Source organism: Gossypium raimondii, chromosome 5, assembly GCF_025698545.1.
Source record: "Gossypium raimondii isolate GPD5lz chromosome 5, ASM2569854v1, whole genome shotgun sequence".
NCBI classification, from domain to species: Eukaryota; Viridiplantae; Streptophyta; class Magnoliopsida; order Malvales; family Malvaceae; genus Gossypium; species Gossypium raimondii.
In genome coordinates this window covers 31,516,917-31,529,532 of record NC_068569.1, presented here as the reverse complement: position 1 = coordinate 31,529,532, position 12,616 = coordinate 31,516,917, and the positions used below count along the sequence as shown (strand labels likewise).

General features: G+C 36.0%; 1 protein-coding gene, 1 non-coding gene and 1 pseudogene across 2 annotated transcripts; 2 read left to right on the top strand and 1 right to left on the bottom strand.

The window, feature by feature from the left end:
- Window positions 1–1,034: 1,034 nt before the first annotated feature.
- On the top strand, window positions 1,035–2,197 carry LOC128041034 (aquaporin PIP1-2-like; annotated as a pseudogene).
- A 6,116-nt stretch (window positions 2,198–8,313) lies between these two features.
- Window positions 8,314–8,386, top strand: TRNAR-CCU (transfer RNA arginine (anticodon CCU)). Its single transcript has one exon. It is a non-coding gene; the product is annotated as a tRNA-Arg (tRNA).
- Window positions 8,387–8,485: 99 nt separating this feature from the next.
- On the bottom strand, window positions 8,486–12,403 carry LOC105765798 (laccase-22). Its single transcript, XM_012585048.2, has 6 exons — window positions 12,126–12,403; window positions 11,902–12,053; window positions 11,555–11,799; window positions 11,349–11,477; window positions 8,911–9,831; window positions 8,486–8,813 (listed from the first exon to the last, which is right to left on the bottom strand). Exons 1-6 carry the CDS (start codon window positions 12,213–12,215, stop codon window positions 8,683–8,685), a joined length of 1,668 nt encoding a protein of 555 aa, XP_012440502.1. The 5' UTR covers window positions 12,216–12,403; the 3' UTR covers window positions 8,486–8,682.
- Window positions 12,404–12,616: the final 213 nt, after the last annotated feature.

Here is a 12,616-nt window from a genome sequence, read left to right as displayed (position 1 = left end):
CGGCTCCAACAACTAACCCATTCACTACCAGCCCATCTATCGATAACATGAGCTATAAACGTACATCCTCGAGAGTGATAGTACACTCACCGCATGAAAGATGGAATGTGTGTGTCTCGGGTCTCTACCTTTCCACCGATGCGCTTACAAGTGTGGAGTCCAATTTACACCCCTTACCCATAAAAGCCTCATGCAAAAATCCCGCATCTCTCATCTAAGGTTCGATTAAAGGTGATGGAGGAGTTGGTAGATTATGAATATACGTCTCCAAAATCCGATATTCTAGTTATATGAAAAAAAATACAAAATATTAAATTTCAATATAACAAGAAAATATTTAAATTAAATTAGATTAAATATAAAAAATATTCTTACCATTTGCAATTGATCGACTGAAATGTACTTGTCAACCAAATGGATTAGAGATTTTTTTCATTACTAATTTCGAAAAACAGGAAATAAATTGTAATAGAAAAAGTAATTTAAGAAAATCTTAATACAATTTTAATAAAAAAAATAGTTAAGAGAAATTAAGAGAGAAATTTGAGAGAGATTTGAGAATGTGAGAGAGAGATAGTTGAGATTGAATTGAAAAAAATAAGAAAATTGTATGGGTTTATATAGAAAAGAGAAATGAGTCATTAAAGGGGGAGTAGCCATTGGGAGAGGTGACCGTTGGGGAAAACGTTTCCAACTGGAAGCATTTTCATGCAAATCAACTGAAAGCGTTTCTCGCTGAAAGCGTTTTCATTGTTTTGGCCCATTACCATAACTTTAAAAAAAAACGATCTAATCTAATAAATTTTTTAAAAAATTGGGTATTCTTCAAAATTTTAGTAAAAAAAATTTTGGCGTAAATTGGATAACTTTTGGTACTCATTTTTTCAAAGATCCCCTACTCTCCATTTTTGCATCCAGTTTAGGCCTAAAACAAGATCGCGTCGTTGACTCAAGAAACATGGAGTCTTCCTTATTTAGCTTATAGTATTTGGTTTTTAGAGTCTAATTCTAAAGATGAACTAAGAAGAAGGAGAATGTAGGGCAAAGAAGAGGATGTTAGATTGAGAGCCAACAAGTTTTTAGAGAGGCAACCTATTGAGACTGCAGCTCAGACCCAAGATGATAGAAAAGCCTACACCGAAACAGTGGCAACGACATTTTAGGATCCTCATGAGTTGACCTCTTGGTCTTCTTACAGTGAGGGGATTGCTGAGTTCATGGCTACTTTCCTTCTCTTGTTTATCTCCATTTTTACTATTTTGGGAATTTTTTAGAAAACAAATAGGTGTTCAACTGTGGGGTTTGAAGGCATCGCTTGGGCTTTTGGTGGTACCATCTTCGTTCTTGTTTTCTATAGTTCTAGAATTTTAGGTAACCACCTATCTCTTTATGTCTGTCTTTCTTTCCTTTGTTTGATGCAGTACGGTGACGGTGGTGGATAGGCGATCACATCAACCTGGCGGTGACATTTGGGCTGTTCTTAGCAAGGAAACTAACCATGACAACTGTAGTTTTCTACATGGTGATGCAATACTTGGGAGCCGTATGCAGTGCTGGTGCGGTTAAAAGGATTCATGGGGAACACATTCGATTTATATGGTGGTGAAGTCAACGTTGTTTCTCCTAGTTACACCAAAGGAGATGGGCTTGGTTTTAAAATTATGGGCACCTTTATTCTGGTTTACACCATCTTGTCAGCCACAGATGGCAAGCGCAGTGCCAGAGACTCCCACGTCCCTGTAAGCAATGAATGATATGAGTGGTTAATGCTAAATTTATAGGATTGTGTAAAGGAGTGTGAGTGTAATTAACTTTGTGTTAGTGATGCTAGATTTTGGCACCCTTGTCAATTAGGTTCGCGGTGCTCTTGGTACACTTAGCCACCATCCCAATTATTGCAACAAGTATTAACCCTGCTCGTAGTCTTGTTACAACATTGTTGTACAACATGGAGTATGCTTGGAAAGACCAAGTAAAGCCCAGCCCCCCTCACAACTTTCTAACTGCTTTTAACTTTATTAGTATTTTTTTTGCCCTCTCAGAAAAGTACTAATAGATAGAAACTAATTGTGTTTTGGTTTTGTTGCAGTGGATTTTCTAGGCAGATCCATTTATTGGTGCAGCACTGGCAACTCTATACCATATGCTTGTGATCATACCCATTCCTTTTAAATCGATTGTCAAGATTATGATATAAAGGAAGGAAAATTCAAATTTTCTTTCATAATATGCTTGAATGGGAGGGATCCATTTAAGCTTAAACATGGAGTGTTAGTGCTGATGGTCAATGCACCCATTTTAGAGTATTTATATATGTGATTCAAAATGTTATTTTCATTGACAGGCTACCCATAATCTATGAAAGTTTATATTTATTACTGAGCTGTAAAATTGGTGAAAACCCCTACCTTTGTTGGAGATTTGAAACACAAATCTGGTTTCTGAATTGAAAATTATTGGGAGAAACTATAACACTCCATACCCGGCCTAGACAACAAGGCCAAGACTGGAGAGCTACATAGAATATTTACCAAAACATAACTCTCAAAACTTAGTTTTAAAGTCATCCAGAAGTTAAAGAAATTTAACAGCATAAAGTTGAATCTGAGGTTCACAATCTTAGTAATTCAAATTTCCCGAATATACTGAAAATAAACTAGTAACATGGATAATAACAAAAACTAATAAATAATATGACCGAGCTCCCAATCCGCCGACCTAATCAAGCCTATGTATTACTTGTAATTCAATCAATAAACAAAATGAATTAACAATGTAATAATGAAATAATTACATATTCAGTAGAGTTGTGAGTAAACCAATAAGGTTCCAAGTTTAGATTCTGAATCAGACTCAGAAAGCAATTCGTTTAATTAACAAACTAGAATAGATCAGACAGACCAGACAAATAATGAGTCAAATCATTGCCAGATACATAACAGATTAGAATAGATGCAATTATCCTGCCCTCATCCGCTACACACCATCTCCGACCAACCTAACACACCAAAATGAGTAATTAATACCCATCTAGCCCTACACACCACATAGTGTCGGTATGACACGTTTCAGTAATTGCAGGCTAGCTGCTAGATCAGATTACAGATACCAATGATTTAATCACTAATTCATAACAGAGCAATTCCTTCTTTATACAAATTCCCACCCCAATACAGATGCAGACCTCAGATGACAATATATAAGGAGATTTATATGATCATTTAGATATAGTTTATACTTACACCGAATATAACATCTTATTAATGGTTTTCACACTCAACACGCATACAGATATTCCATACTTAGTCTCAAATCACAGAATGTCAAATTATACAGTCTAATTCAGTTTATGCGGACCATACGGAAGGCCTACATTCCTTTCAAATGATACCCAATACCCGAGGAAAAATTTCAAATATTGATCCACACGCCTGTGTGGTTTCACACAGCCTTGGCTCGTGTGGTCCTAATTCGCAAACAGTGAGTTATATGGCCTAGGCCCACGATTGTGTCCTTAGCACGTGTGAACTCTGCACTAAATATTACCACACACGGTCTGGACACACGCTTGTGTCCCTAGCCCTTGTGTCTCTAATTCGTGAACAGTGAGTTACACAGCCTAGCACAAGACTTTTTGGCTCACACGACCTACCACATGGCCTAGTACATGGCCGTGTGGGGTCGACAACCATATTTCCTGACAACTAAATTTTGCAATAAGTCGAGTTTTCAGAACATTCCTGAAGTAGTTTGAAGTAGAAACAACTTAGAAGACTCCTAAGGCCTAAAACAACCATCCAATGTGCTTGTAAAATGACTATTCAATATATTGGTTGCTGTAAAGCTGACCCATTTTCTGTCTCTCTTATCCACCACCTGTTGATAACAGTTTGTACCCTTTTCTTTTTAATTTTTTAAGTGGGCTCTATAGAACTAATAACTAAAAAACAACAAAATGAAAGAACATATAACTCACAGGAAGAATAAGACTGCAAAGGGATGATGATATTATTCAATGAAATGACTGCATATTTATAAGCTTAGCAAATACCTATTTATAGGCAAAACAGATCCAATAAAAATTTGGTAACAACCAAACAACTAAATAACCAAAAATAGCTAATAAATAAATAAAGAAAATATGGAGATAAACTTGGTCAACAAATGACCACGTGTTGGTGTTTTTGTGTTGATATCTTTAATACTCCCCCTCAACATCAGCTTCTTCTTTGTTTGCCCTGCCAAGCTGATGATAGAAGCTTTCAAACTTGTTGCCACTCAAGCCTTTTGTAAACAAATCTGCAGCTTCATTTTCCGTTCTAACATGCTTCAACTCAATCTACTCTTGCAAGACTTTCTCTCGGATAAAGTGGTAATGCACCTCCACATGCTTAGTTCTTGCATCAAAAACTGGATTCTCTGCCAAACATATTGCTGACAAATTATCGCAATACAGAGGAATCGGATACGTTACTAGTTGATGCAAGTCCTCTAACAGTTGCATAAGCCAACTGCTGAAGAAGAAATATTCCTTCTTGAGAATAATCAACCTCTATACCAAGAAAATGCTTGAGCTTTCCAAGTTCTTTCATTTGAAAGTGAACTGACAAGTTCTCCTTGGTTCAAAAAATTTCTTCTTCACAATCTCCTATGATGATTAAATCGTCCACATATACTAGCATGATAGCTAGCTTCTCTCTTTTAGCTTTGACGAACAGGCTAGCATCCGCACTTGTCACCAAATAACCACTATGAGTAAGAAATTCAGGAATCTTACCATACCAATCCCGTAGTTTTTATTTTAATCCATAAAGCGCCTTCCGTAGCTTACACACACACTCAAGATGATCTTGATTCTGAAAGCCCATCGGCTGGTCCATATAGATCTCTTAATCCCTCTCCTCATGCAAAAAAGCATTCTTCAAGTCCATTTGCCAGAAATTCTAATTTTTGAAAGCTACAAGTGCTAATAGGACTCGTACAGTTGTAAGCTTTGCAACTGGACTGAACGTTTCATCATAGTCTAGTCCATATTATAGAGAAAACCCTCGAGTTACCAGGCGAGCCTTGTGTCTCTCTATTGATCCATCTGTGCAGCGCTTTTTCTTGTATACTCATTTGCAAGAAATAGGCTTAACATCTTTTGGCTTTGGAACGAGCTCCCAAGTCTGATTTCTATCTAGCGCGATAATTTTTTCTTCCATAGCTTTAATCCATTCTGGATTCTAGAACGTTCCTCGAATGTTTTCGGCTCTTTTGTATCTGCTTTTTCCACTATGGCGGCAGTGGATTACTTTGGATTTGGCTTTCTGATTCTTATTGACTTTCTTAGTGAAATTGGTGTTTCCACTGCATTAGGCCCATCTTGTTCGCTTGGTTGTAGATACACACCAGTTTGCCAAGGACTTTGAGCTACACCTTCTTCGACATTGCCTTCGTCATCTACATCTTTATCTTCATCTAAACCCAATTGGATTTGAGAAGATTGCACCATATTTTTAAAACCATCTGACTCTGGCAATACTTTCTTGTTTGAGGACCACCATGAAGAAGCCTCATCAAACACCACATTCTGGGATGTGTAGCACTTTCCAGTAGTCGGGTTACAACATCTCCACCCTTTTCTTTGACTGTCATATCCTACAAAAATACATCTAACAACCTTCTTGTCCATTTTTCTACGTAAATGATCAGGTACAAATACATAGCAAACACATCCGAAAACTCTGAAATAACTAACTGAAGGTTTCATATTCCATAATTTTGAAAAGGTGAAATAAAACATAACCTTTGTTGAGGAAGCCTATTGATCACAAATGCAACAGTCCTCATTGCTTCTGCCTAAAAACGTCCTGGTACATTCTTTGCGTGAAGCATGCTTCGACAAATTTCTGTTAGATACCTATTCTTCCTTTTTGCTACGCTATTCTGTTGTAGAGTGCTAGTACATGTGAACTGATGGCGTATTCGACATTCTTGAAGGAAATCACAAAACTCGTCTGAAGTATACTCTCCTCCATTGTCACTACGTAGACAACGAATTCTTTTGCCAACTTTCACTTCTGCTACCTCCTTGAACTCTTTGAACTTTGAAAGAGTTTGAGATTTCTTTTTCACGAAGTAAATCCACACATACCTCGAGAAATCGTCAATGAAGTTCAGGATGTATTTCATCCCACTAGTGGAAGCTTGTTTAACTGGTCCAAACACATTAGAGTGGACCAACTTTAATAGTTTCTTCGCTTTAAATTTGGACTCTTCGTACGGAAACTGGTGTGCTTTTCCATACTGACAACCTATACACAACGTGTCTTTTCTCACTTCAAGTTGTGAAAGTCCCTTCGACATTGACCTCTTCATCATCACATCTAATTTGGACTAGCTAACGTGACCTAGCCACATGTGACACACTTCTGTCGTTTCATTCCTTCTTGTCTTGTCTACGTATGCAGTTTCTGCAGACATTATGTAGACTGATTCCAACCTCTGTCCCTTCATCACCAGTTCTTTTATAACCTCCAAGTTCTGATACACCTTCACATCTTGTGGACCAAAGAGAACAAAATGGCCAGAAGATGTTAACTGTGCCACCAAGAGAAGATTTTGTTCATACTTGGGACATGGTAGACATTTTGGAGTGGCACCTCGGTATCACTATGTTGAGGAGAGACTACCGTATTACCGATGTGAGCTATCGGTAACTTTAAGTTGTTCGCTGTTACAACCACCCGGCTTCCCTTATACTCTGACAGGTTTTGCAGCTTCTCTTTATCACCCATCATATGATTTGAGCATCCCGAGTCGACGATCCAATCTTTTTTGTAATCAATTTTTTCAGATGTTGTTGTAAATGGTGTCTCAGCATCCCATTCATTTTCGCTTTTGGAAGCAGCTACATTACTCTTTACCGATTTTTTCTTCGACCAACAAGCTTTCACAACGTGACCCTTCTTCCCGCAATTGTAGTAGTTCCTTTCAAACTTTTTACCGTTGTCTTGATTCTTCAAAGCTCCCCCTGCACGAATGCTTTCTTCGCCTTGATGACTTCTTGCCTTGTCATTATTCTTTTTGGATCTACCAGTGATATGTTGCTTGGAATTCCACCTGTCTGTATTGGCATAGAGTGCCTCTTCTTCCTTCTTCAACGAGACTCCTCCAATTTGCTTAGCTAAGGCTTCTTGACCAGCTAGCAAATTTTTGAATTCTACAAGCGACGGCTGAGTTTGCCATCCTTGTATGGCAGCAACGAAACACCTGAATTCTGGCTTCAACCCATGAATGATGATTCGCTTCATCCTAGTATCACCAATAAGAGCCTCTGGATCTAACTTAGAAATCTCCTAACATAGCGTCTTAACTTTATGAAAATACTGTGAGACTGTCATGTCGCGTTGTGACACTGACAGCAACTCACTTTCTAAAAGTTGGAGCTTCGTATCATTCTTTTTTGAGAACAGTTTGGCGAACATATCCCAAGCTTCCTTCGGATTTTGGCATCACGTATATGCTCTAGCACATCTTCTTCGACTGTGGTCTTCAAGGCGAACATCGTTTTACCCATTTTGATTCTCCACTTCCGTAAGACACCATTCGTGTCTTCTGCTTCTAGCGACATAACCTCATTTCCATTTACTACTTCCCACAAGTCTTGACCTTGCAAGTACGACATCATGCATGTAGACCAAGAATTGTAGTTTTGGTTGTTGAGTTTCTTGATTCCACCAACCACTTGAAGATCACCTATCCTGACAGCGCCTAGGAGAACCTAGCTCTGATACCAGATTGTAGAACTAATAGCTGACAAACGACAAAATGAAAGAACATATAACTCACAGGAAGAACAAGACTGCAAAGGGATGATGATATTATTCAATAAAATGACTGCATATTTATAGGCTTAGCAAAGACCTATTTATAAGCAAAACAGATCCACTAAAAATTTGGTAACAACCAAACAACTAAATAATCAAAAATAACTAATAAATAAACAAAGAAAATATGGAGATAAACTTGGTCAACAAATGACCACGTGGTGTTGGTGTTCTGGTGTTGATACCTTTAATAGGCTCCATATGCTTTCTAGACTTTATTGTCATGTAATATGCTTGTCTTTCACTCATAAAATTTTGAAACCCTTTACTATTGTTAGTGCTAATTCTGCTGAATGAAATGGAAATAAGCCTTTTTGACAAATAGTCGGTTTTGTCCAAGCATCTTCGTCATATATCAAAATCAATCTTACCGGTAACATGTAGGCTATAGTGAAAGTAAAAAGTAATTATTTAAACATGTAAAAGTAAGTTGTTAATAGAAGCGCCTGTAGCTCAGTGGATAGAGCGTCTGTTTCCTAAGCAGAAAGTCATAGGTTTGACCCCTATCTGGCGCGTTTTGAATCTTTTTCTTTTGTTTGTAAAATGCACAATCTTTATTTAATTAAAAAGAAACAATTTAACATTTTTAACACTCCATCTCCCCAAACGAGAGATTGAAAATAAAAGGGAGTCTTACTTGGATTCAGGTTATGTGTGTATAACTTAAAATGTTTACTAATCATCCTTGCTGCCTAATAGCTTCCTGAAATCTCTTTTATTCTTTCTTTTTCAATCACAAAAAATATATATATTTGATATCTCTACCCTCAAACTTTGATTCTCAAAGCCATGATGAAACTTTATCTTAACTCTAGCACTGTGGAAGGTCTCTCGGGGGTGGTACCACTGACTCGTCCGGCCCCTTCCCATTCTCCACCAGGAATGCCATCTTTAGCCCCCATGTTGTGTGTACTTCCAAATGGCAATGGAAAAACCACACCCCTACACAAAACCACCAACTCATGATTATTTTTCTTTTTCTTTTGTGTTCATGAATATTCAAACAAGCATTAAATAATTTTTATGGTTTGGTGGGTACCTGGATTATCTGCCCTGAATCTGATTGCGGTCCATCCTGCAGTTGGTACACTTATTGTGTTCCTTTCAACAGGATCAACTAGATTGTATTTCTTGGGATCTTTCGCTGGATTAAAATTTCCTAACCCTCTTCCAACTGCAAAGAAGTTAAATCCATGCAGATGGGTTGGATGGCTCTCTGGGGCTAACATAGAGTTCCCTTGAATCACTAGCTCCACTGTTGAATTATAGGCCAATCTGTAAACCCTGGTGCCATGCATTGTTTGTAGATTGGTTGGCTGAACACCGGTATAATCATAAGGCATCAAGGGTTTTCCAGGAAAATCATCGGTGAAAACCCCTTTTATCCCATAGTAATGTGCTTCCAGGATAGCAATGGTTGGCATGTCAAAAGTGATATTGTTAATAGCTGCAACAGCCCTAGAACCATTAGAGCATGTAGCACAAGGGTCAATCCCAACCCCAATGGTGAAAAGCAGTGCATGATCAACAGTTAAAGGAACATTTGCTGGATATTGTTTGGAATTCAGACTTCGAAGAGATTCGGCAAAAACTAATGTCTTCCATGTTGCATTTACAGGAGGCATGGTGGTCATGGTAGTCGGAATAGAGGGAAGGGTGTTGTTGTAGATTAAGTAACCTGTTCCAGTGAAGGTGTCAACAGAAACAACGGTGTCCATGAATGGAGAAATGGCTATTACGTACTTGCCAATGCCCCGATCAGTTGTAAGAAGGGCGGTTGTGGTTTGCCCTGGACCTAGAAATAATGTATCTGTTTTGAAGGGTTTAGTGTAAGCAGCATCAACTTCAACAACAGTCAGATCGTGTCCAGCAATTTTGAAGAATAATTCATCATTTAGAGCTGCATTGATAACTCGCAGCAAATAGGTCTTGCCATTTTCCACATGTAAATTATATGCGCCTGCATTCACACATTCATTTTACTTTGATTAAATAATATAATATTTAGTACACAATGAAATTTTTAGATTAAAAGTTTGACAATTAACTTAAAAAAGCATAGTAAAATATTTAAAAATAAATATTAAAAAAAAAAAAAAACATGTGGTAGCAAAACTAGAAATATTGTAAACGAGGTCACACAATATATATGGTAGGCAGAGACAAAGCCAGGAGTAGGTAGGTCGTGGTCTCGATATAATTTTCCTTTCAGTCTCTCTTAAAAATTAAGTTAGCTTTGACCAAATGGGAAGTCTGCATCTTTGCCCCTACAAAAAATTATTTATTCAATTTAGACTATTTTAATTCAATTTTTTTAAATTTTGGTCCTTCTAAATTTTTTTAAATTTTATCTCGATCTCCAATGCAAAATTTCTTACTTCATCCTTGATTTGAAGTAAAAGCTAAAATATTACAAAGAGACTTGTAAAATATATCCTATTTTGTTTTAATTTAAAATATATTTAAAATTAATAAATAATTTATGAATATTAAAAAAAACTCAAAGGCCTTACTGGTTAGATTAGGATTTGGATAAATATTTCCCTATTCAAACTTGACTTGATGTGACATTAAAAATTTGAGTATGAAAATATTAGATTTAGATATATGCTTGTTATTAATATTGCAAATAATTTATAGATTTCTAGTAACAAATTCTTTTCATCTAAAACAACAATTTAACCAAACTTCAAAATTAAGAACTAAATTTATAAATATACCTAAAAATTAATACCATAATTAATGCAAATATATCTATTTTATTTATTGAAGAGGTAAGAAATAAATTAAAATTATAAAAGACTTAAATTAATTACCAAATTTAATGTATAAAACTACAAATTCTATAAAAATAAATCAAATTTAAACAACAAACACACACAAAAAGTTAAATAAAAATTTTGGGAGAAACCAACATGATTTACATCTTTATGGTGAGTATCCGCTTATACTTTTAGTTTTACATTTTTTTGTATTTTTATACTATTAATATTTTAATGATTCAACTGTCATATTTTATATTTCATTCATATAAATTATGTATGTCAATTATGATGTGAATTAATTTTTTAACTATTTATTTTATGTAAAAAATTTAATTGTTTAATAAATATTATATATATATATATATATATATATATAAAATTTTACATCGCTATGATAGAAATATCGGTTCAAAATTTTACATGCATAATAAATACAATTATATCAATAAATTCAATGGTTAAATTGTTAAAATATTAATTGCACAAAGCGATATGAAAATATGAAAATATGAAAAATCACTTTAGTAGATTTGTCCTCTATTTTTATATATTAATTAATTTTAGAGACTAAAATCAAATTTCAAAAACTTTGAGGTGTCCAGGCTCTAGCAGCCCCTACCTTCGCTATTATTTATATAGAAAGACTTGGACGACATATCTTTGATAAAAATAGATAGATGTATGTATTTATTTATATAAGCCATTATAGTACCTCCATAGGAACAGTTAGGAACTGGCCCAGTGTGCCCATTAATTGTGTGTGCATCTGATACATTTGGAGCTAAACCAGTTTGGAGTGCCTCGTTGATCACAGCTTCCGCGTCTGATTTCCACCATTCCCCTAAAATTCAATCAACAACTTCCACTTTATTAGCATTTTACTCTCACAATATATACGTCAACTCAACTCAAACTCACCTAATACGATTACTTTTTGCTTATCAGGCTTGGGAAATGGGTAAGGAACACCTTTCTTTGGCAATATAACAATGGCACCATGCATGGTAGACCTCAGCCACGAAATATGTGCATGCCAAAGTAGTGTCCCTCTTTGTCCAGTAAGGGTGAAGTTGTATAGGTAGCTCCGACCCGGTTGAATCGGACACTGTGTGATATATGCTGGTCCATCCGACCACCCTGTTCGAAGTTGCTTCACCCCATGCCTGCAATACCATTACCAACAAAGAAAGACAAAAGTCACCACACCAGGGTAGATATATTAGTTATCAACTTCAGCTGGGACCTGTTTTCATAAACTTGCTTACCAGTGAATTGTAACATTGTCTTTAATAAGATTGGTGACATTTACGAGTACATTATCGTCCTCTCTTGCATAAAGAGTTGGCCCTGGAAACTTCCCATTCACTGTTACAATAGGCTTGGTGGCACAAAGCCTTGTTGTGTTTTTCAACACCACCTGGTCCCCAACATAATGAAGATAAATTTCATAATTTGTAAACATTTCCTAACAGAGAAATGAAAAACTTACAGTGAAACTGTAGTGCCGAATCTCAGACTGAACCGATGTTGGAAATAGAAGAGACACAAACAGCAACATCTGAACCCAAGACATAAACATAGTTTCTTTCTATGTCTCTAAAACTCTTGTCTGTGTCTTCCAAGCTTGATTTATTTGCAGCTATATTTAGAAGAAATAAATGTCTGACTGATATACTATTCCTTTAAAACTTTCATATATAAAGGACTCAAGTCAATTTTACCTGGTTAGGTAACATCATTTACATCTGTATTGGAAATGGCAATTTAAATATAAATTTCTTTCTAGATGTCATGTTTGAAACTGAGCTAATAAACTCAATGAATTGCCATTGTTTTTCAACTGATTGATACTCCTATCTGCACATCTTTCTCTCTCTCTCAACTACATATATAAATATATATATAAATACATATATTGATCCTATTTTCAAACTCTTGTTTCTTATTTATTGCAAATCACGTTGAATTTCGTGTAGCTTT